This window comes from Zea mays, chromosome 2 (genome assembly GCF_902167145.1).
Source record: "Zea mays cultivar B73 chromosome 2, Zm-B73-REFERENCE-NAM-5.0, whole genome shotgun sequence".
NCBI lineage: Eukaryota > Viridiplantae > Streptophyta > Magnoliopsida > Poales > Poaceae > Zea > Zea mays.
The window spans coordinates 3805871-3831364 of NC_050097.1; the positions used below are offsets into that span (position 1 = coordinate 3805871).

General features: G+C 47.7%; 3 protein-coding genes across 3 annotated transcripts; all 3 read left to right on the forward strand.

Moving 5' to 3' along the window:
- The first annotated feature begins 701 nt into the window (after positions 1 to 701).
- On the forward strand, positions 702 to 6616 carry LOC100283069 (uncharacterized). The gene is made up of 2 exons (NM_001369284.1): positions 702 to 1050; positions 5191 to 6616. The coding sequence occupies exons 1-2, from the start codon at positions 828 to 830 to the stop codon at positions 6372 to 6374; spliced, it is 1407 nt and encodes a 468-aa protein (NP_001356213.1). The 5' UTR covers positions 702 to 827; the 3' UTR covers positions 6375 to 6616.
- A 9234-nt stretch (positions 6617 to 15850) lies between these two features.
- LOC542712 (uncharacterized) lies at positions 15851 to 17770 on the forward strand. The gene is made up of 3 exons (NM_001136803.2): positions 15851 to 16479; positions 16572 to 17000; positions 17096 to 17770. The coding sequence occupies exons 1-3, from the start codon at positions 16105 to 16107 to the stop codon at positions 17390 to 17392; spliced, it is 1101 nt and encodes a 366-aa protein (NP_001130275.1). The 5' UTR covers positions 15851 to 16104; the 3' UTR covers positions 17393 to 17770.
- A 6033-nt stretch (positions 17771 to 23803) lies between these two features.
- On the forward strand, positions 23804 to 24748 carry LOC100285284 (uncharacterized). Its single transcript, NM_001366719.1, has one exon. The coding sequence runs from the start codon at positions 23960 to 23962 to the stop codon at positions 24458 to 24460; it is 501 nt and encodes a 166-aa protein (NP_001353648.1). The 5' UTR covers positions 23804 to 23959; the 3' UTR covers positions 24461 to 24748.
- Positions 24749 to 25494: the final 746 nt, after the last annotated feature.

Genomic DNA, 25494 nt, shown 5'->3' on the forward strand with positions numbered 1-25494 from the left:
GGACCGATCCTTGACTTAATCGCACCCATCAGGCTTTTGCAGCTTTGTGCTGATGGGGGTTACCAGCTGAGATTTAGGAGTCTTGAGAGTACCCCTAATTATGATCCCCGATAAGACTAGACTTCTAGAGAGGTTTGTTTCTAGTATTTGGTAACATGTCACATGCCTACGATCAGGCAAACTGCCAAATGTCAGACATCTAGCACGTGTTTGGTTGGTGCAGACAACTTTTAATCTAGACAACAATCTAAGCTCTGAGCCAGGCAAATTTTCAGACTGCAAACAAGCATGCCCTACTCTCGGAGCGACCCATGGGATGGGACAGCGACCCGGCACTCCCATGCTACTCTACTCTGGCTGCCGCTGGACCCCGCGCCTCAGAAAATGTTACCACGTCTACCACGTGCTGGGCCCCTCTTCCTCATCCGTCCAAGGAAAGGGGCCCGTTTCCTCGCCTAGTGAGCCTACCTTTCCTATTAATAAATCCGTATTTGGGCACCAACACTGTTCAGGTTTGGCCCATTCCACGACCCATAGGCCGAAAATCCAAAAGGGCGCTGAAAGGGAGGCGTCGGCGGCACGAGGCGATCCTGATCCAACACACATCTCGAGGCGGGTCCCGGAGATCGTCCAGCGTCCACCCGCTCCCGCACCGCACCCCATCGCTTCGTCGCTACGCAGTTCGGTCCACCTATCCCTCCCTCCCTCATCGCGTTTTATTATTCCCGTCGTTCTTCATTCGGCCCTTCGCCGCTGCTATATTTCGCGGCCGCCTTGCCTCCTAATAATAGCCGCCGCGGGCAGTGGATACCGACACCGCCACCGCCATGGGAGCGCTCGAGGAGGCCCACCTCGCGGCCGCCGCGTGCGCGTGCGAGGAGGAGGAGGAAAGCGACTACATCGGCTTCCTCGCAGGGGAAGCGGCGGCGGGCGACGCCGTGGAGCCGGCCGTGCGCGCCCTGCTGCTGGGGCTCGGTGAGGACGACCGCCGCGAGGGCCTGCTCCGGACGCCCAAGCGCGTCGCCAAGGCCTTCCGCGACGGCACCCGAGGTACGGCAGACCTTCGTTTTCCCGTTCCCCTGACTTCGTGGATCCGTCGGTAACAATTCGTCCCCGTGCTTTGTCTTTGTGTGGAAAATGGCGTCCTCCCTGATCCGTGACTGACCTGCCGTCGTGGAGCGGCGCTCTTCAGCATACACCACGCTATAGAGCGGGCCTAGAGCTCTAACTACGCCGTATGTCATTTGAACGCGTATGGTTATATTCGGATCTCACGACGAGAGGTAGTGCTTGGCGTTTGCCATGAACCTTGGGAAGTTGGGATTATTCCCTAGCGAATTCCATCGTGGGAGTTAGTAGAGTCCAACCTAAACTGAGTTTGGTGCGGGTGGTTGTTAGCACCTGTCGTAATCGGCCGCGCTGATAAGGCTTCACTAGCCGACTACTAGACTGCTCACGCTTTCGGTTCTGGTATTTGACAAATCACAAATGGCAATTCACGGTTTGAAAAATTAGCTGTCGACCACCTAACGCTTTTGACGCAAGGGTTGGTGGCCGCTACACCGTTATTACTACGATGAGCTTGTGTGTACTGTCCTGTGTGAGAGACTGCCAATCTTAATCAGTGTCTTCTGGTTTCTACTCCAGCTTATCTCAAGCTATATCACCAGGGAATTTCATAGGTAACCGTTATGGGCTTATGGCTGTGGTGTATTTGCGCTTTTTTTTTTGTCAGAAGCCACAACACACAGCGGAGGGCTTTTCTAATTAAGATTTAGGATAATGATGTGTGGGCACTTTACTTGCCACTTAATAGTCGTTGACTATTTATTATGCCTGACGACTTCATGCATGTTGAATCTCAAGATAAGCCACTATCTCGTCCACTTACATGGCCATTTTCCCTCTACTGCTCACAACATCAGCACCTCTGAGTTCTGACACAAATTAGTATTGAGATTTAATTGCGTTGCTTTGTTGCTGTAATTTTTAAGTTTTATCATCCCTAGGTACTGTTCCTTTCTATCCAGTTTCACTACCTTAAGGCTGTCTTCAATAGTTCAATAGTTTTCCTATCCCACCTCTTATTTGATCTCCTATTTGTGCACTCTACAGTACAAAATAGTGTTTTGCACGACCATATGCACGTTCTACTCGAGACGGCCATGACCTAACCAGCTACTGATTATCAGAGATTTTTGTCAGTTGAATCCCAGTTGAATCCCACCTGTTAACTAGACTTGAGCATGAGCCGCCCGAACTGACCAACCCGACTCACATGGACATGGTTCTTCACACATTTTTATCAATCTCCCCTACACCAACTTTTTTATTATTGTATAAGAGCATTTTTCATCATTGTTCTCAAGTCAGACGACTTGGTCATCCTGGCTAACCGACTTGGGTGATTAATCATGATTAGTTGGACGACTTGGACGGTGATTAATTGGACGACTAATCGCGATTAGTCAGACGACTTGAAAACAATGTTCTTCATTTAAAATGAACATAGACATCTAGTTGTTTATGGTATTATATATTTTTTATTCATGAATTTTTAGGGGTTTTGTCATTTTGGAATTAATGACTATTAAGAATGGGCAAGAACATTGATAAATTTGGTCATTGAATGGTCTCTAATTGAGACAGAAGTTTGTGTGTTTAAAATTGATCTTCTATTTTGGTTGCTTCTTTAAGTACTTGAAAACCATATTTTTCTATAGGTGTGAAATTTTAAGAGTTACCTATAGTTTGTGGAAGTATTTGAAAGAACCTCTTTTTGTGTTCTTTCTTTGATGTTTACCACTAGACTGTGGGAACCTTTTTATCTATTATAAAAAAATCGACCTGCGTAGGGTAAGACCGCCTCCGCAACATTATATTAAGAAGAATACCTTCTTATGTAGGTCAAGAAAATCATCGAACCCCTATCCCACCCATACACAGCGGCACCGTAGCCCATGTGATGTGAGAATGACCAAGACCAAGGCCGTACCTTATACCTGTGCTTTGGCGTGAGACAAACAAGGGGATTTTTTAACCCAGCCTCAGACCGCCTAACAAATTCAGTTAGAGGCCCTTTCACTTTTTTATCTATTACTATAGGTACTTGTATAGAAGGTCAACTGGTCAAGTAGTGCCTAGGAAGGATATCTTTCGGTATTTAGGATCAATGCTGCATAGAGACGGGGATATTGATGAAGATGTTAGTCATAGAACTAAAGCAGAGTAGATGAGGTGGTGTTAAGCATCTGGTATCATATGTGACAAGAGGGTACCACAAAAACTAAAGCACAAGTTTTATAGAAGATCTGCTATATTCTATGGTGCAAAATATTGGTCTACAAAAAGACGGCATGCTCAACAGATAAGTGTTGTAGAAATGCACATGTTGCATTGGATTTATGGCCATATAAGAACTCATCGAGTCTGGAATGTTGAGATACGTGATAAGTTAGGGGTGGGACCTTTTGAAGAAAAGCATGTCCAACATCGATTGAGATGGTTTGGACATATCCAACGGAGACATCTAGAGGTAGGGCTAAAAAAAGCTCGTGACTCGACTCGAGCGCGGGGGCAACTCGACTCGGCTTGGAGCGGCTCGCGAGCCGAGTCGAACCTAGTTTTTTAGCTCGTTGGTGTAGCGAGCTGAGTCGAGCTGAGCCGGCTTGTTCCGGCTCGCGAGCCGGCTCGTGAGTTGTGCCAAATTAATCGACCTATAGAATAATGATGGGTATTGGATAATTTTATAGATATCTGTCTCATTCTTTAGCCTTTGATAATGAATATATGACAATTTATAATCTAGATTAGTTATAATATTAGGTGATGATTATATATTTCACATTTGTATACTATTAAGTCACTATATGATGCAACATTGTTTATCAAGGTGCAGATCGCGAGCCAACTTCGAGTCGAGCCTCATTCTTTAGCTCGTTGAGTGGGTGATCCGAGTCGAGCTCGATCAACCAGCGAGTCGTGCCGAGCCAAGAGCTTGGCTCGTTTCCAACCCTATATAGAGGCACTAGTGTGTAGTGGGATCCTAAGAGGCGATACAAATAGGAAGAGAGACAGGAGAAGGCCAAAGTTGATATGAAAAAGGTAGTAAAATGAGATTTAAAAGGATGGAATATACCTAAAGATTTAGTCTTGAATAGGAGTGTATGAAAAATGGTTATTTATGTGCATGAACCTTGAGTTGTGATTTCTGTTGTGTTTCAGCTCTAGTCTACCCTAATTTGCTTGGGAGGCCCTGTTTGGCACAGCTGCTACTTGTTAGAAAAGCAGTTTATCTGAGAAGCTAGTGAAAATCAGCTTCTGCTTGTTAGCTGCTTTTAGTTCATTCTGAGAAGTCAGCTGCTGCAGAAGCTGCCTGTTTGGCACAACTTTTGCTTAAATCTGTGAAGAAGCTTAAAATAAGTTGTGCCAAGCAGGACCTAAAAGACTTTGTTGTTGTTGTTGTTGTTGTTGTTGTTATATACTCATCTAAAACATGTGATTTTTTTACTTGTCATGTTCTTTTCTAGTCCTATGTAATGGCCATTGGCAGCTATGTTCCATTTGGCTTTGGTCTTTTGATTACTGTTTGTTTCTTTCAAAATAAGTATTGCCTTGTGTATTCCATTATAAAAATGTGGACCTGCTAAGAGATTAACTCCTCTCCTAGTACAAATTGTAATTTTGAGCAAACGAGCCAAGGTTAGGATTAGTGAGCCGTTGTCTCTTATCCAATGTCCAACCTCATTTTGAAGCTGATAGGTCCTGCTCCTGCCTTCGTTGGGAGCAATAAATGTTTCTTCTGTTATTTAACATTATTCACATGGGAGTAATTTGCGTTTCAGTCTTCTATTCAGCAATATGTGCTAGTTTCGTCTGAAAATGATAAAGTTCATTGTGTGTTGAATTTCTGACACGGAGCCACATCATTCTTGTTCTATTATAAAGAAGTCATGTGAAATCTGGATAATCTATTCCCATGCAAGTCATGTGTAGTAGAGGTTGTCATGGTGTTCTTATTCAAAGAGACAGAACTGTTTATACAAGGAAGAGTGACATATGTGATATGTGAGGATGTTTTTTTTTGCATAACCTTTTGTTTTAATGAAGATATGTGGGGTCTTATTCATCATCTCTACTTTTGTTTTAATTGCTTCATGATCTGTATTTAACATATATCTAAATCTACAGGCTACAGGCAAAAAGTAAAAGACATAGTGCAAGGTGCTCTGTTTCCAGAGGTTGGTGTGGATAAAAGGACTGGATCTGCTGGTGGAACTGGCGGGCAAGTAGTTGTTCGAGACATTGAACTTTTCTCCTATTGTGAGTCATGCTTGCTTCCATTCAGCATACAGTGCCATGTCGGGTATGTTCCCTCAGGTGGAAGAGTGGTTGGGTTAAGCAAGCTTTCTAGAGTATCTGATGTCTTTGCCAAGAGATTGCAAAACCCTCAAAGACTAGCTAATGAAATCTGTGGTGCACTGCATGCTAGCATTCAACCTGCTGGTGTGGCTGTTGCTCTGCAGTGCTGGCACATTCCTTTACCAGAAAACTTGGAATGCAAGACTTTGGAAGGTTGGATTAGAACTTCACATTCATCTCGCTCTGGAGTCTTTGAAGGTGAAAGCAGCACTTTCTGGAGTGACTTCTTGGCTCTTGTTAAGCTTAGGGGCATAGACGTGGAGGCTAAGGACCGTACTGTTTCTATTCCTTGGTGCCCTTTAAGGTCTCATGAGGTTCCACTCTCTAACGGGCTCTGCAAGAAAAACTCAACTAATGGCATGGTTTCTGCTGTTACCTCGATGCTCTTATCACTCGGAGAGGACCCCCTCAGGAAAGAGCTTTTAGGCACTCCTCAGCGTTATGTGCAGTGGCTGATGAAGTTCAAAGCATGTAATCTACTAGACGTGAAGCTGAATGGTTTTACACTTAGTAATGTTAGCTTATATGAGAGGACAGGTGGAGGCACAACTGATCATGGAGCAATCAGATCGGAGCTGCACTTGCCATTTTGTGCTCAATGTGAACACCATCTTCTGCCCTTCTACGGAGTAGTTCACATTGGGTACTTTGGCAATGGAAGCGGAGAAGGCATTGATCGGTCGCATTTTCAGGCGTTGGTTCATTTCTACGGGTGCAAGCTTCAGGTTCAAGAAAGGATGACAAGGCAGATAGCTGAAGCGGTTTATTCAGTTTCGCACAATGGGGCCATGGTCGTTGTTGAGGCCAACCACATTTGCATGATCTCAAGGGGGATAGAGAAAATAAGGAGCAACACGGCAACAATTGCAGTTTTGGGCCAGTTTTTGGCCGACCCTTCTGCCAAGGCGTGCTTCTTACAGAATGTTTTGGATTCTGTTGGTTCTGCGGTATGAATCGTATCGCAAGCAGCAAAGAAAAAAATGTCTAGTTGGAGTACTATCCAGCAATTGAAATTTTTAGCAATCTACTGGTCTAGCATGATTCTTCTCGGGTGCAAATTTGTCACCTGTGGGACTGTACCGAGGATGTCACAAGAAAGCACCAAAAGGGTTTTGGTTCTCTCGTGTTGTACCATGTCACTTGTAAGGCACTTCAAATAAAAAAGAAATAGTAATAGTTACAACTGTGCCAAGAAGGATATAGTCATTCGTACTTTTAGATGTTGTCAAAATTGCCATTTGTTCTTGAAATTTTAGTGGAGATTACTCTGGCTTTTGTTGTTGTACCGTTGAATTTGATGTTACGCCGATCGAGATCAGTAAAAAAAAAAAACTCAGATATCTGTTCGCTTGACCATGGTCCAACGAAATGTAATTCGTTCTTGCAAGTCTGGCGATATCATTTCAGCTTCTGCTGTGGGTTGATTTGATTCCGCTTACTGTGTGGACATCGTCACTTGACATCTTTCAATGGTTCACTGAGTTGTCATACGCATGCTCTTGTCATCCCAATTTTATGTCACGATGTTCGAATTGAATCCTGATTCTTGCATACAGCTTCAGTAGCGGTGACGTTCCAGAGTTGCATTTACAAATACTTTTTATTTGCGTCAATATGGACGGTAACTACACAATTTTCGGTACCATGCTTTGTGAACTCACGGCTCACGTATTTCGGACGTTCCGGATTACCTAGTTGAACAGTGGCAGCATAAAGCACCTTATAGAATCCGTGTTCATTGATGCAGTAGGTGGTGGTCCATCGGCCATCTAACTTTCAAGGATATGGCTTATCAAGGAGTTTTGGGTTTTCGAGTATAGACCATCCTAGGACTCGTGCGGTCATCTTTACTAACGGTTCGCATCGTACAAGTATGGCTTCGATACCACTTGAAACGCCCTAGTTTAAACTACCGAAGCTAAACATGTAGGGGGTGTTTATTTGAAAAGTCATACCATTTAAGATGAGACGGTGCATCATGAGTCCATTCCACAAATTTGGTGGAATGAACTTGTTTCTCACATTATTACTAATTATTAGCTTATGAGAAATAAAATGGTGATGGATCAATTCATTCTATTCCACAAACCAAACAAGAAAGCGACAAGACGATGGACTACCTTATTCCTCAAACCAAACACACTAGTATTTAAGCACCAGAAAGCAGTTACAAGTGAAAATACATTACATAAGTGGTGTCACAGTCATACACAACTTCATTTTAGTATGTTCAATTATAATAATAATACAAACTAGAAAAACTATAGTCGATCTGATAAGCGCGAGGGTAATCTCCTCGTGACACATGGCGGCTTCTAATACAACGATATCACTCCAAACTTGGATAGAGGGCGTGAACTACTCAAACTCATCGGACACAAAATCAGTATCCTCTACAACAAATCATCATATATTGAGTAATGACAACTCAACAAGTAATGACGTATTGAACATTGTCCATACCTAACAGGAACCCCGACCCCTGAAGGGCCGAGAAAAAGAACGACATGTCTTGAGTCCCCGTTTCGCTTGACCCCGACCCCTAACCGTAGGAGGTCGGAATCTCGCCCTCACAAAGTCCGTCTCACTCGACCCCATGAATCCAGAATTCACGAGATCATACTGATGCCCATTCCAGTTAAGGGTACATGTGGGTCAGGCTCTTACACGAGCATGCGGTTCGAATGACAACACGAGAGTTGGTATGTTAGTGCACATGCCCCTCCCATCACAGAATGGTCCGTGGTACCAGCTCAACTACTCTGTTCTGGAGGATTCAACCGAGAACAACATGACAATCGTTGCGAGACAAGACAACATGTAATGACAATCACGAAATCGCTACAATATTATGACAAAAGGAGGAAGAGTCATCCACATGAGTCCTTTGGTCAGCAAGAATCCTAGAGGACAAGGAGCTACATGACAAGACCCAACCCCCGCTCGTCTCGTTTGGTCCCTCGAAGTTATGTAATAGGAACTCCCCTCGCCTTGGCCTATAAAAGGAAGGGGAGGGCCACGATCCAGGAGACGGGCAATGACCAACACAAGTAATCATCACACTTGTAATCACACACAGCATTTGCCACTTTACTCACTCGCACACCATTGGCTTTGGAGCTCCTGCCTCTCTCGATCATTTCTAACCCCCTACTGCAAACCTAGTGCAAGGTAACACGAAGTTACTCAACTGGACGTAGGGACATTCGACCCAAATAGTATAAACCTTTATATCCTCCTTGCGCGACATTCACATCTAGATGTGCGAAGGACTTAGATTACTAGTTGCTGATTTTGAATCATCGACATGTAGGCTATTGTCGGGTACCGTAATTAGGGGTACCCCCAACACTCCTAAACGCGGCTGGTAACCACCCTCAGCACAAACCGCAAAGACTGGTGGGCGCGGTTTAAGTCAAGGCTTCGTCTACCCAAGGCACGCGATTTCACCCGAGCCAGCCTCGTGCAGGAACTGTAGTCCCGGACGAAGTTACGTCTCGCCCGATGGCCTCCTCAGGCAGTGGGCGTACCCTCAGCTCGCCCGAGGCCCAGCTCGGGCAGGCTTCGCCGAGAAGCAACCTTGGCCAAATCGCCTCACCAACCAACCGTATCGCAGGCGCATTCAATGCGAGGATCGTCTGACACCTTATCCTGACACGCGCGTCTCAGTCAGCAAGGTCGAAGTGACCGCAGTCACTTCGCCCTTTCACTGACCGGCCTGACAGGAAAACAGCGCCGCTCGCCCTGCTCCGACTGCTGTGTCGTCCACCCGGGTAAGGCTGACAACAGCCAACTTCAGCCTCGGGCGCTACAGGAAGCTCCGCCTCGCCCGACCTTAGGCCTCGGCCTCGGGAGGAGGTCTTCGCCTCGCCCGACCCCAGGACTCGGCCTCAGCCTCGGCCTCGGGAGGAATCGCGTCCTCGCCTGACCCCAGCCTCGGCCTCAGGAGAAGTCTCCGCCTCGCCCGACCTTGGGCTCGGACTGACCGCGCCACAAGTGATACATCATTACCTTACCCCTAGCTAGCTCAGGCTACGAGGGAACAAGACCGGCGTCCCATCTGGCTCGCCCCGGTAACAGGTAATGATGGTTCCCCGCGTGCGTCCATGACGTCGGTGGTTCTCAGCCCCCTACGGAAGCGAGGAGACGTCAGCAAGATCCCAGCAGCACCGCCAGCTGTGCTTCTACAGGACTCAGGCGCTTCTCCGATGGCCACGTTATCGCATACACATGGCTCAAGCACTTCTCTGACAGGCACGTTGGCATGTACACAGGGCTCAGGCACCTCTCTGCCGGACACGTTAGCACCTAGCTACACCCCCCATTGTACACCTGGACCCTCTCCTTGCATCTATAAAAGGGAGGTCCAGGGCCTTCCTGCGAGAGGGTCGCGCGGGGGGGGGGGGGGGAGACGGTCAAACGAACAGGCTCACTCTCTCTCTCTCTCTCACGAACGCTTGTAACCCATACTGCAAGCACCCCCTGGTGCGAGATAACACGAGCCATGTTTCCCTCTTGTGTTCCATCTTGCGCCAACCCATCCGGGCAGGGGCACGCAGCGACAAAATTCACTGGTCGGCACGGTTGAGGGTCCCTCGGGGTCCGAAACGCCGACATCTATAGAATTTAACGAAAGCTTGGCTAAAATGCTATAGTGACACCAACATTGAGTGTTCATACAACAAGGACATATTGTACGACCTTATGACTTGCTAAGGGACATAGATGGGGTTTGCTACAATTTTATCAAGTAGCAAAATACAATCTCATCGGGTCTTCCAATGTAAACAAAGTACCACTACATATAGCGAATTATAACTTCTTTGTTCTTGTTTGTAGGGAAACACCCTCAAGAATTTTATAGAGTACATTGAACATTTTTCGAGGATAGAAATCTATGATAGGACACGTAGCTTCCTGATAGTAAGCTTTGACATATGCACTCAAAATATTACTACTCACTTTTATGTAACTTGTTGGTTCAAAATGCTAGACTATAGAGGCTAGGTGGTCAGCTACAAGTGGGCGGAGAACTGCTGCTGCAATGGGTGGAGAAGACGGTGGTGCTGCCAACTCGACATCCATCGACATTGTTGCCGATGATTCCGCATCTCTCATCGGTATCGATGGTGTCGGGAGTGCGATGGGGAGGCCACATTCAATCACCGGCAACGGTACTACCGCTGTCCATCCGTGGATCACGCAAAAGTGCACATTGTGCACTTGAACACGGTGTGGTGCACTAGAACACGACGTGCAAGGATGGTGTTCACCGGTGGGATAGTTGCATCTTGTCCAGTGGCGTACGCCTCCAACAGTGCATCATCGACGACATGAAAAATTTCACGCATATGACGGATGCGAAGAGAAACGGTTTGCTCTATACCTTTCCTCACGATTTTGAGGCCGGTGCCTCCGTTCTTCGCCAAAACAGTTAGCGTTCTTCTTCTCCCTCTGTTCTCGTGAGAACGTGTATATGTGTACATTTGGGTCGGGCCTAATGGGCCAGCCCGAAGCACGAAAAAAGCACGATCCGAAATATTTTAGTGCCGGGCCGGCATGGCCCGATATATCGGGTCGGGTCTTGGCTGAGGTCGGCCCATGGGCGGGCACGAGCATGGTCCGTTTAAGGCAGACACAAAATGACCTATATAAAGGCACGAAAATGCCCATATATTTATTAAAACCACACTTTCATGTACTTTATAAAGAACACAAAATTAGAGATAATGCTAGTTAAATGTTTGCTTTTGGTCAAATTTATTTGTCTTATCTTTTATTTGCTTTATTAAATTTGTTTTGAATTTAGGGCTCTGATGTGAATTCTGGGCCTTGATGTGAATTTCGGGCCAAAAAATGAATTTCAGGCCAAAATATGAATTTCGTCCCAAAAATTGAATTTCTGGCTTTTATAATTTTAGGCTGTCCAAAATAAGCCCGACACGTTTATATACATATGAATGGTGCAATGTCAAGGGATGTGTCCCTTAGCAGACACCTCTTGAATTGATTATAAAATGTCACATTTTTCTAACTGCGGTGATTCACACCATCGAGCCTAGCGTCAAGTTGACCACGTCACCCAAGCTTCTAATGATGGAGCGGTGAGCTAGGACCCAAAGTGCATGTTTGTTTCGGCTTCTAGCCCGATTTTGACCGTCAGAATCGGTCGGTTTCTGACAGCTAAACGCTTCGCTTTATAGCCCGATTCTGTGGAGAACCGTTTTATAAAAATCTTTTAAATCAACGTGAGTACAGAATCCACGAAGGCGTCGCGTCAGGAGGAATCTATCGCTTTCTAAATATAATACGTGCACACTCCTTCATCTTTCTACACACACAAGCTCTGATATATTCAAATTCTCGTGCCAGCTGGATTATCCAGAGATCTAGATTCTCATAAAAGTTTTTACGAAAAAAAGATATCCTAAACTGACCCAAAGTCGAATTCAAGATCCGAATTTAAGATCTAGGGTAGTGATGCTATTATTTTTATAGATTAATTATAAAAAAAAGTTGGACTAGTAGCAGCAGCTCCTCTGCAGTCCACTACCGTCTACGGTCGTCACCTGCATATGGTCATAGCACCCCACCAGGCTCACGCGGCAGCGGAAACAGCCGACTGCAGAGGACTGCAGCGGAAACACCCGTAGCGGACACAGTCGTGGCCAATTATGCTAGGGCTCGCGACCGGCTGGTGGGGATCACCACGTGACTTGGGGCTGTGCCTGTTCGGTCCGGCTGCCCCCGATCACCACCACACCAACCCTTCAAAGCACGCGCGCCGCACGACAGTAACCGCCGGTCCTCGAGTTCTACACGGCAGTCAGACTCATGTAGGAGGAGTACTAGTCCAGTCAATGATTTCATTTCTACGGGTTTTTTTTTTTTTTTTTTTGGTTTGGAATCCAAGCCTATCATGCGTCATGCGTGAGGGCACGGTTGTAGATTCGGCGGTGACTGATCTATATCCGAGTTCGGATATTTAGTGTTTGATCTATATCCGAGTACTTAAAATTTAATAAATAAGATGTCGATAACTATTTAAATCCTTTCTGATACGTTTGAATAATATCTATATTCGATCCGAATTTAAATAAAAATAATAAAAATAAATATGGTATCAACGATATATATCCATATTCGACCAATTGCATCGTAGTTCGACGCAGCAGAAAGATGGCAAATGAACTAGCTAGGCGCCTTTCTTTTCAAATCCATCGTTCACACAGTCCAAACGTGAACAGTCAATTCCCAATCATGTGCAAAAAAAAAAAAAAAACAGTAACCAGGCTTGACGGGATGGAGATGAGAAAAAAAATGCCACGGGACTTTCCAATCTTCGATTGACTTTTTACACCAAATTTGATCAACTTGTCTTAGTCAAAAAAAATATAAAATTTATTAATTTTTGTTGTGATATCGTTTGGCATATAATTAAGTATGGCTTTGAATTTTTCGTTTTTCGCAAAAAAAAAAGAATAGGATGAGCCAATCAAAGTTGGTAAAAAGTCAAATGAATTATTAATTTAGGTTGAGAGAGTAATTCATAGCTCCAAATTTTGAGGAAAAAAACAATCAGGAGAGATTGAGGACTGAGAAGGGTTCGAGTTTGACCATCCAGAAGCCGCGTGTGCAGAGTTTGCTTGCTCTCACTGCTCCTCCTTCTGCTATACTCCAACAATCTCCCTTGAAGCCCGCTCGAAGATTTTGCACTACCGTCCCACTCCCTCCCGACATGCTTGTGAACATTCGCGTCGTCGTTGTCTGCGGCAAGTGGCATGGGGCACGACCATGGGTGGCCCCATCAATTGGGTGCGACGACGCGGAGGAGGTGCCGCGACAACTGTAGGTGGTCACAGGAGCCTGCGTAGGGACGAGGGGAGAAGGTGGCACGGGCAAAAGATCATGCGCTTGAGAGCGAGACCGTGGTAGCTCCGCTTCCCCTGCTCCTCCACGGTTTGTGACACGACCACAGGGTCTGCCAACAAGATTCCTGGATTCCTCGTCAATCTCGGATGCGCCTACGAACATGATTGTTGGGTCATGCCCTGAATTGCTTCGTGCTACGCAAGTGCTTTATTGGTCACCTGTTTAGATTCCTATGAAAGGACTAAAATAGGGCAACACAATTATAATATCAAAATATTCTCCCTTTTCACCCCCTTCATTTAGGAAGTATAGACCAAAGCGAGAAGAATAAGACAATCATAAATATGTAATAAGCATGACAAGTAAAAATGTTTGGGGCAACTTGTTGTAAGTATATTCCTTTGTTTATCCTTCTTGGATCACAAATCATTACAAATGTACCTTTAGAGATTCTCTCGATAACATGAAGGGGTGAATATTGTATAACTTCATATGTTGAAAGATTCCTTAGAAGGTGCAAACATCTAGTATCCCCTCATGCAACATGACATACAACTTCGTATAAAATTACATTCATACCCATGAGCTTTACGCATACGAAGTACAAAACTAGCTAAGGATATAGTAGTAATTTCCTCATAGAGACGTGTTGTGGATGCTTCTCGATCCTTCCTTTGGCTCCCGGGTTTCATGTTTTGGACCTCAGTCATCCTTTCGTGCTTCGATCAATCAATCAGTACCGAAGTTGTCACCTTCATTTTATACTCCTGAGTGACACCGAAACGAAGATCACTTCATTACCCCTGAAACAAACTCAAAATATAGTTGTTATTTACTGTTTTGATGAACTTCGGTATAAGCCCCCAACACGCTACATATTGCTCTTGTTTTGTTCCTTTCTGTAATTACTAGGAGTCAACTATGTAATTTAAAATTTTACGCGTGATTTGAACTTGAAACAGTGGACTAATTATTTGATTCAAGTTACTTGTGGATGTGTCATCCAATGAGTAACTTGAGGATAAAGGTTCGCAAATAGGAGTGTTTGGTTTTTGTGACTACAAGTTTAGCCTGTGTCAATGCATATTATGATTATTAAATATAGTATGATTATAAAACTAATTACATTGATGAAGACAAAATGGATCGGAAGGGAGTATTTGATTTTGCTAGCATTTTGCAATTCAATGTGATTCAGGTATCTTGAATTGGATCCTACCTTTATTACTTTTCGATGCTTTCTATAACTTAGACAATCATGTTTTTTTATTTCAAATTATTAGTATTCAAATTATTAGTATATATATTTATAATATCTCACGTTCATATAATATAAATGGACATGACTTGTAGTGGTAGAATTTGAGTGCTTTATATTGAGTGACCCTATTTTTTCATATTCCGCACTTATTCGCTCGCTATAAGAGGCGGCTTAGGAAGAAAACTTCCGCTTAAATACGGTAGAGATTTAAGTCCATATTCATATTTTATCTGGAATATAATTTCTCCTACATGTACTCTTCTCCTTGTTCCCGTAGATGGATCACTAGATGTGGCCATGTGCCCATGTATACATATAAAAAAACATTAGTGCTTGTTGCACTGGCAATTGATGATTTCTTTTGCTATATACGAATACATATATGATTCTGAACTTTTTTTCTTCAAATGTACAAGATGCACTAATGTTGATAACCAAATTTCTGGTATCTATTTGTACATAATAAAAGATTTGCAATGATGATCTTTTATAATAATAAAAAAAGTTCAAAATGTTTCTGTTAATATGGTTGGTGCAATATAAAGGAGATAAATGATGAAATTTAGAGAATATTGTTTTTCTAGAATCAATATATACGGGGTGTTTGGGACAACTGCACTACATGTTTTACTGCTCTGCTCCATGATCTGATTGTTAAACGGTCTCAAGTCCAACAACTTTGCTCTAAAAAATGTAGAGTTAGGGTGAACTCCACCATTTTAGTAGAGCAGCAAAAGAGATACTCCATAAAACATGTTTTTAAGATGTAAACGTGGAGTTTAGGGTTAACTACCCACCAATGTCACTCGTTATGGAGAAATAACGATTCGTTTTCGTGTCTCTTCTTTCCTTCCGTCGCGCTATCACACACATCGTCTTCTTCCCCGCGAAACCCCGTTCTCCACTACCGGTCCATCGTTGGCGTCTTGTCGCTTGGGGCCAAGGGCCCATGTCACCTAGATTACATATTTATATAGTTAAGTTTAAACTGTAGATTACACGTTTATATAGTTGAGGTTAAAATATTAAGTGAGATATATGAGGTGTGATAAGCCTAAACGGCCGGAGGGCCCGGAGGGGGAATCTAGAGCACGCCAGCGCTCATGTCATGCATGTGTTGCGTGCGGATGCCCTCCCGAACTGTCGTCTACACAAGATTTTGGTACTCCGATCCGCTATCATGTCTGTTGGACCGCATGAGGCGTGGAACGGTAGCTACACCTACACGTACACGTCACGAGCTGGCGGTTGAGGCTGAGCTCGACTTAGTAGGCAGCGCCACGCTTGCCATACTACACTAGCAAACATTAATAACGCAAGCGGCACTGTTGTCAGTGTCAGTGCACAGTAGATATACTGCTAGCTAGCTTACCTGGCAGCCAGTGCAACTGCACTGCACGTCTCCAATGCGCTGCTATTATAACGACGCGAACGCCGCGCAGGCCTTCCGTGGTATACAGCAGCAGAAGCAGCATCACGATCCCGGCCCGGCGGCGCGTACGTCGACGAGGAGGAGGAGGACGTACGTACGCAGAGCAGCTGCTGGCACCATGGCTCCCGTGAGCATCAGCGCTGTTCCGTTCCTCCCGACGGCGGCGGAGGGGGAGACGAAGCTGCGCGCGTCGTTCGTGCGCGAGGAGGACGAGCGCCCCAAGGTGCCGCACGACCGCTTCAGCGACGAGGTGCCGGTGGTGTCGCTCGAGGGCATCGACGGCGCGCGGCGGGCCGAGATCCGCGCGCGCGTGGCCGCGGCCTGCGAGGACTGGGGCATCTTCCAGGTGGTGGACCACGGCGTGGACGCCGCGCTCGTGGCCGACATGGCGCGCCTCGCGCGCGACTTCTTCGCGCTCCCGCCCGAGGACAAGCTCCGCTTCGACATGTCCGGCGGGAAGAAGGGCGGCTTCATCGTCTCCAGCCACCTCCAGGTTTTGTATATTTACTCATGCCGGGTGCGCCTACTACATGCTGATGTGATTTACTCATGCATGCATGCATATATATGGTCTCGCTCTCGCAGGGGGAGGCGGTGCAGGACTGGCGTGAGATCGTGACCTACTTCTCGTACCCGGTGAAGGCCCGCGACTACTCCCGGTGGCCTGACAAGCCGGCGGCGTGGCGGGCGGTGGTGGAGCGGTACAGCGAGCAGCTGATGGCGCTGGCGTGCAGGCTCCTGGGCGTGCTCTCGGAGGCCATGGGCCTGGACACGGAGGCGCTGGCCAGGGCCTGCGTGGACATGGACCAGAAGGTGGTGGTCAACTTCTACCCGAGGTGCCCGCAGCCGGACCTCACGCTGGGGCTCAAGCGCCACACCGACCCCGGCACCATCACGCTGCTGCTGCAGGACCTCGTCGGCGGCCTCCAGGCCACGCGCGACGGCGGCCGGACCTGGATCACCGTGCAGCCCGTGGAGGGCGCCTTCGTCGTCAACCTCGGCGACCACGGCCACGTGAGTCTCCGTTCCTTCGTCTTCGTTTGTTCGTTCGTTCATGCAATGCATGCGGTGAAAATGTGTGTGATATCCATGAACGTACGTACGTGCAGCTCCTGAGCAACGGCAGGTTCAAGAACGCGGACCACCAGGCGGTGGTGAACTCGGAGTGCAGCCGCCTGTCCATCGCCACGTTCCAGAACCCGGCGCCCGACGCGACGGTGTACCCGCTGGCCGTGCGCGACGGGGAGGCGCCCATACTGGACCATCCCATCACCTTCGCCGAGATGTACCGCCGCAAGATGGCCCGCGACATCGAGCTCGCCAGGCTCAAGAAGCAGGTCAAGGCCGACAAGAGTGCCAACAAGGAGTTCGCCGACTCCAAGCCTCTCGACGCCATTCTTGCCTGATATGGTAGGGGGGGCGCGACTACCGTACCGATCCGTTGCTATTGCTGCGTGTGATTTCATCATCTATAAGAACATATATAGCTACGTGCGACCGTGTGGTGATTAATTAAGGTCTGAATAAAATAATAGCCGCACAAAACTAGGAAGCGATCGATCACCCCAGATAAATGTATGTGCGTTCCCTTTTCTTTCAAGATGTGTAATTTTTTCAACGTGCGGTTCCAGATATGCATGGACTGGACCGGAGTGCATTGTAATTCTTTTGTTTCCCCTGTTGAATATGCAAGAGGTGTGCATGTCTTTGTATGAACGAACGAACTAGACACACTTGTATCTGCTCCCTTCGTTCAATAAATATACGACGCCGCCGTTGATTTTTTTTTTTCAAAAACTCTAATCACTCGTTTTAATTATTAACAAAACTGTAAGTTATTGTTTATTTTGTTGTCATTTGTTTTACCACTCAAAAGTAAGTCATTTGAACGAGACTTAAAATTTTAAATATTTTTTGAATAAATATTTTAATAAGACGAATTATTAAAGTTTTTGAAAAAAAAACAATGGCGTCATATAAACAGAGGTGGTACGTGTACGTACGTAATCCCCGCATCGTGACAACGAACTGAAGTGACAATCGATAGATATGATGGAAAACTGTGACAGAGGGGGTGTCTTAGAGAACAAGTACTCAATCCGTCCTAAAATAAAATCCATTTTAACATTTGAGTGTGGATTCATACAATACTTAATATATATATTCTATATATTTATCTATATTTATCATCATTTAGTTGAATATAGATATAAAAATTTATAGCTAAAACAAATATTATTTTATGGAGGGGGTAGATTTTACGGTGGTTGCTCAGATGAAACGAGAGATTCTATGGAGGCTACCTCGAGCTGCCTATCCTAGTTCCTATCATACTTTCTATTTTAAATTACACTCCATAAATAGTACAGTCTGTAGCGTAACGTCTATATACACGCTTTAATTTGTTTTAGATGACCTACCTAATAATGGTAGGCGCCTAATGGAGTAGCTGCTCTGCTAAAAACACAAGGCGCCTCATGAAGAAACTGCTAAAAATCGGTTGGTCACTGTTCATTTTTTAAAAATATGTCCTCATGTATATGGGTGGGCGGCTCCGCATCGTAATCGCTCACTGCTCATCATCAGTGCTGCTGCCGCCATCCATGCTGGACAGCGGACGACAGTGAGAGACGGCAATGCGCCGTATGTGTGGTGTGTCGGGCCATACCATGGCAGTGCCTTCACGGAGCTGCTAGGGGGCCCGAGAGGCGAGAGGTGGCGTTGTGACGCCGAACGCCGGCGAGGGGTACCGTACCGCGACGTGCCGTGGTCCTCCGCCTGACGCCGGCCTCTCGCGCGCCCGGCAGTTGGGCTTGGGGTCCGCTCTCGTCTCGAGTCGTCGTCTCAGTGTCTCACAACCACGCGCTGTCGCCCGCCACCTCGCTCGACGATACACACGACAGGTCGTGCAAGGGTTGCCCATCGTCCGTGTAAAGTCCATGAGATGTACATGTTTCTGTATCGCGTGCAGGATAGGAAAAACGCCCCTCTCGGCGGCAGGAGCCTCTGAAATAGACAGACAGTCTTGAGAGCGTTGGACGGGTACGCAGCGATGACGAAAACGATGGCAAACTATATGGAAAACGCCTGAATCAGTTTTGTTTCACATTTTTTGAAACAGAAATATATCTTAGGCCATTCAGGGTCAAACTATCTAGAAACAGAAATATCAGGGTCAAACACGTGGGATTGAATAATCGGACATTCAAAATGACCGAGTTGAAAGAAAACGTGTCAAGAACGGTCGGAAATTATACTTCAAATAAAACAGATATAGTAAATAAAGTCACATATGACTTCTCAAATACTCTTAATATATCTTAGGTCATGTTTATTTACCCTCTATATTATATAATCCAGCTTAAATAAGTTGATAGGTAAACAAACAATACAGATTATTAAGTAGATTATGTAATCTAGATATTTAGATTATAATAATCCATAAACATATCAGAAGATACTTATATAATCTATCAGTTGGATTATATAATCCTAGAGGCAAACAAATACGGTCTTAGTCTCACATATCATACACACTAGTTAGTTGATTGTACATTGATACGGTTTTTATATATTATATATCGGTTCATAGGAACTAGGAAACGAAGAACCGATATTCGGTGAGATCGGTTTCGGTGTTAGTTTAATCAGGTTCGGTTTTCGGTTTCGGATTTTTTTTTCTCAGTCCATCGGTGGCTGTCACATCTCTATTGGAAAGAGACGATGGGCCTGCACACGGTCCAAGAGTAGGCCTTCTTGATTTCACGTGTTGGGCGGGCTCCATGATGTGAGGAGTCAGGACCGACTCCACCCAATAATGCCTCCATTCACAGCCCAACCTCACGCTGGGGCTGGGCCTCAAGCGGCACAACAACCCTGGTCCCTGGCACACTGCTCTGCTGGTTTTAGCTTGCCGAGACGGGCACGAGATGAGCGCCACCGCATCGCACAGCCAAGTGCAGCAGACCGGCTGTTTGGTTCGTGGCTAAATTTGCCACGTTTTGACTAAGTTTAGTCGTTTGAATTAAATAACTATTCTTAAATAGAAAAGTTAGTTAAAGTGTGACAAGTTAAACAGTGAACCAAACATGCTCATGTTTTTTATATTTTTCTCCCACTTGAGACACTGGTGGTCACAGGAACAACGTGCACCTGCAGCCACACCACTCCGGCTCCAGCCGGGTAAGATGGCCTCGATCTTTCTGAGAGCAAGCCATGCGGCCACGGGCCACGGGAGATGGAAACGTGAAAGCGAAAAGAGATCAGAGACCCGTTTCGTGCCCCGTGCACACACCGAAACCGGCAGACAGGCGCGGCCGGCACACAGGTTCCGCCGCCTGCATGCCCGGCTGGCCGGGGCGTGCACGGTGCACGAGCTCGGCACAGACCATCGAAAGCGACGCGCGCCAGCCCGGCTCGGGTCGGCGACGGGCGAGAGAGAGAGTCTGGGAGCGCTGGCTGAGCAGCTGTCGCGGTCGTCTGTCTCGTCGCTAGGGCGCGTGCATGTGCTGTGCCGTCGCGCGCAGGCTAGGCGCTAGCTAGGGATTTGCACGGAGGGCGTACGCGCGGGAGCTGTCACACCCGGGCAGTGCCGCGACATCTATCGGTCTCAGCAGCGTTGGCGTTGTGTTGCGTTGCACCCGTCACGGCCGGCCGCGCGCGATGGCTGGCTGCCAGCGTCAGCGAGCCCGTGAGGGAGGCCGCGGCTCCCATGCCGCATCGCTGTTCCCGGCATTTCGGTCCATGGCGCCCGGCAGGCAACTCCTGTGTCTGTGTGCGCTGCGCGCGCGCGCCGAAACCGGGCAACGCTTTCCGTAGTCCGGGCCGCTCAGGTCACGTGCGCGCGCCCACGCAACGCCAATCGCCAACCAGACCGATCCTCCGAGGCCATTGAATTGTTAGCAAGTGAGACCCGCGCGCTGCCGCTGAGGGGTCGATCACTGGCACTGTTTGCGGCTTGGGTGGCTCCGAAGGAGTGGGCGATCATGCCTGTGCCCGGCGTCCTACGGAAAACCGCGAGCGGAACGGCCTGGTTTTTCTTTGCAAATCTGTTGGCTCTCAAGTCTCAGCCGACGGCGGAATATTTTGGGCATGTGGGTCGACTTGGAGTCGGCCGAGACATGTGTTGCTGATGGCGAGGTCCCAACGGTCCGAGATGGATGAGAATATGAGATGAAAGCCATTCATCCTGTATCTAGAGGGCTAGAGCTAGTATGATGGAGTATGAACAAAGCCTAGGGCTAGGGTCACATGCGCCTGACTGCCTGACCCGGGAGTATGAACAAATCTGTTGTGCCTTCCACGGTCCACTAGCCCTCGACGTACCGTACGTACTACATGTATACGAGATTCACGCACCTAGCTACTGCCACGACTTTCTCCTGGTGAATAAACCTGACCCTTTTTGCTTCCCGTGGATGGATATGACACGAATTGTACGTGCAGGCAGCCTGGGCCCTGGTCCTGGGAGGCTGGGCATGCAGCGCCCACTGCTGCTGCTGCTGGCCAGCTTATCGCAGGAGAGAAAACACGTATGCCTGCCACGTAATGCTGTGAATGCTGGAGACGCACGCACCACATCATGATGTGGTCCGTTGGGTCAGTTCACAAGTATCTTCGCGCGCAACCAAAAACAACAGCAACAACAGAAAAGTTCACAGGTAAATCGTTCCGAAAATTCCGGTTGCATATGCTTCAGAGTATGTTCCTGTGAAGATCTGGATGCCGTTCTGTACTGATTGAAAATAGCAACACATGGCGTCAGGCCCGATCTAGCGAGCGAGACATGCATGGTCCTCCCCTGGCGACACGGCCGGTGACCCCTCTAGCTATAGTATCTACCAGTGGCAGGGCCAAACATTCATAGCATTGGGTAAGTTCACAGCTGCCAACGACGGACCACACCACACGTACGTACGCGCGCAGTAGATGTGAACGAGGAAAACTAGGCTAAAAGCAGGACGACGATGTACTACGCGCTCCATGCGTGTGTACACGTGTATATATAGCACCAGAATCTGCAGTTTCAGCACACAGCCATCCATGGCATGGCACCTTCTCTCAGAACTCTGCTAGCTACTCTTCTCACTGACCATGCATTGCTGTCCTGTACAGGCAAGCAAAGCAAAGCAAGGCAAAGGCGAAGGCTGCTGGGCCGAGCGACGAGATCATGAGAACGCTCGTGACTAGACGCATGCATCACATTGCCGTCGTCGATTGACTGACCATAAACTGTGGTCACCTTTTGATCGAGCTCTGCGTTCTTTCCATATACAGTTCCATCTAGCTAGCTAGCGCGTCGGTTCCCGGTAATTAACTGCCACCCCGGTAGCACTCGTTTCTTCGTGTTGTCGCCCTGGCACGCCCAGAACAGTACTAGCTAGTAGGAACCATACCACAAATCGTCAGGCAAAGCCGGCCGGTGCTGCAGAGATGATGCTGTATTGTCGCTTAATCCATGCGATTGACCATGAATCCTTAATACCAGGGAGCCAGGGACTAAAGGGCTGTTTGGTTCGTGCCTAAATGTGCCACACTTTGTCTAAGGTTAGTCATTCGAATTGAAAAACTAACCTTAAACAAAAAAGTTAGGCAAAGTGTGGCAACTTATGCATCAAACCAAACAGGCCTAAGTCACCAAGCCCTATAGCAACCACTAAAAACATTCCCTCTTTCTCAGAAGCTCAGGTGAAAGATTTCGGAAACACGTGGCAAGATAGTTACTATTACCTCCGTTCATAAATATATAACACTTGTCTTGTTTAATATATTTATTTAAAAATGTAAAATTTTAAATTAAGCATAAACTACCTTAAGTGATAAAACAAATCACACAAAAATAAATGATAACTCGTAAATTTTGTTAATAAGACGAGTGGTCATTTTTTTTAAAAAAAAGTCAACTGTGTCATATATTTATGAATTGAAGGAGTACTATGTACTCTATAGATATTTTATTTCTACGGGTGGATGTTCACTAGAGTGTCATAGAAAAAAAGGAAACGCGGTACCTTTGTCACTGCTGCTCATCTGTCGTCCCACGTGGCACACCATGTCAACATCTAGTTTAAGCAAACTCAGTTTTGAATGAGTCGATCAAGTTAAAACATCCTGTTTTTTTTTCTGGTTTTGAGAGTTCGAAAATCCAAGTGACACGATATGTCAAGTTTGAGGATCGTTCATGCATTTTAGTCAAAGCGAAATATGAGCGCCTGTGAAAATCATTAGCCACACATCTCTCTACGTTTCACTTTCATGGGCCAGTAAACGCTCTAGAATTCAGAATTCAAAGACAACGTTCGAATTCATTTTTATTCAACAGCTTACATTTAGAATTTCAAATACAGACTTGAATAATTTTATATACACATAAACACATATCACGTTTCAAGGATGACGGTTGTCCCAGCCAGGCCGTTACCAGACCACTCCTTAACCGTGCCAGATCCGTGCTACCCAGATTGACAGGGGCCGGCGCGATTTAGACATGTATAGTAGGTACTAATCTAATCCTGCTCAACAGTGTCACTGTGCAAGGCAGCAGCACCCAGGAACGACGGAAAACCGCTTAGCAGTACCAGCAAAGCAACGCCACGGCAGCACTGCGCATAGCGCCGCCGGACGCCGGCGTCACCTTCAAAGTGTCCCGGTACAGTGCACTGTAAACGTCGTACGTACGCACGGCACGGCTGCACCTGCACACACCAAAAACGACGCGCCGCCGGGAGCGCTGGGGCCAATCCCTGCAGATTTCCGCCAACCCGATGCCAAGCGACGCGGCTATATATATGGCCACTCCCCGCCTCGCCCAGTTCCGCACCAAAGCGAATGCCATCTTTCCTCCGAAGAGCAACCGAGAGCAAACCACTCGCCCGTCCGTTCCCGCGCCCCGATCCAGCTCCAGCTCGCGCACGACGTCGGCAAGTCCGTTCCCGTGCCTCTACTATCCATCTCGCCGCACGACGCCGCCAAGCATGTGCAAGGTGGCGATCACGATCCCGTCCCTCGTGTGGCTGTGCCGCGCCGTGCGGCGGTGGCGGTGGCGGTCCCGCGGCCGCGCCGCGGACGCCTCCCGCTCCACCACCACCTCCTTCTCCTTCTCCTCCCCCCGCCCCTGCACCTCGGTGCCGGCGGGGCACGTGGCTGTGTGCGTGGAGGCCGCCGCCGCCGCCGCCGGGTCCGGCTCCACCAGGCGGTTCGTGGTACGGGTGGCGCACCTCAGCCACCCGTCGTTCCGTGAGCTGCTGCGGCAGGCGGAGGAAGAGTACGGCTTCCCGGCGGCGCCCGGGCCCATCGCGCTCCCCTGCGACGAGGACCACTTCCGCGACGTCCTCCACCGCGTGTCCACGTCGGCCGCCGCCTCCTCCTCCTCCTCCTCCTGCTGCGGCCTCGCCACGCGGCGGTGCGCGCGCGGCGAGTCGGGGCCGCTGCTGCAGGGACGAATAATGGCCGTGGATCAGAAGCTGGGCTGGTGATTGATTCATTCGCCCGTTGGCATCCGCGCCCGCTGCCTGAACGGATCGAGCCTGCGTGCATATGAGTGACATACCCGATCGGTGAGGGCGACGGGTTTCTGCAAGACTTGCAAGTTGCAGGTACGAGCTCGATCGCGTGCAAGTGCTCAGCTGCGGCCATTGCACAGCGCGAGCCGCGAGCGGAAGGGACAAAAGCGTCTTGCCCGACTGGCGCGGCCGAGAGGACCGTTCACGCAAGCACAGGGAGGAAGAGCAGCAAAGCAAGCGCCACACTCGCCGCGCGCATCCCGTGCAGCGTGCGCAGCAGAAGCACAGCAGCACGACCCCGGCTAGGCGGCTACCACGATGGGTGGGCAAACTTTACTAGGAAAGACGCCACGGGCATTGACGCATTGTTAACGGCAGATAGCTACATGGATTTAGTTAAGAAAGCCTATAAATTTTAGTGCGAGTTGAAAGGCGGTTCCTCGTGATTTTGCCCCATGATTTTCGATACGCATTACTAGTATTTCTCATGTATACATTCAGTAGCTCGATCAACTGTGCACATGCGCATTTACAGCTTTGCTAGGATAGATAAGACTGATTGCAACGGTGTCCTTTAAACCGTCCTGGATTGGTATAATACGGGTTTAGCGGTACAAGTAAGGCCGCAACGGTATCCTGTAACACCTCCTGTACATTTTCAGGCTAGAGACCTCTCCTCCAAATGTGCAGGCGTTGTCTCGTCCTCCAAATCATCTCAAGGTGGCCGCATCCATATCCCGAGCGACGACGGCCGATCTTCCTCGTGCATGTGTTCCCAAGCGACGACGGACGATGTACTTGCCGCAGCAGCCATGGTTCGTCGACCGTTGAAGCCGGTGGTCTAGTCTGTTCGCAGGAGCGCAACCGCACAGTCCAACCTGGAGAGCGTCAGATCTATCCACTCGGAGGCAGTACCACTGAAGTCACCGATAGAACCTGGCGTGGATCTTGGAGGAGAGGAGAGAAGGCGTGGAGGGTGCAGCAAGGGTGTGCAGCGAGCTCGACGT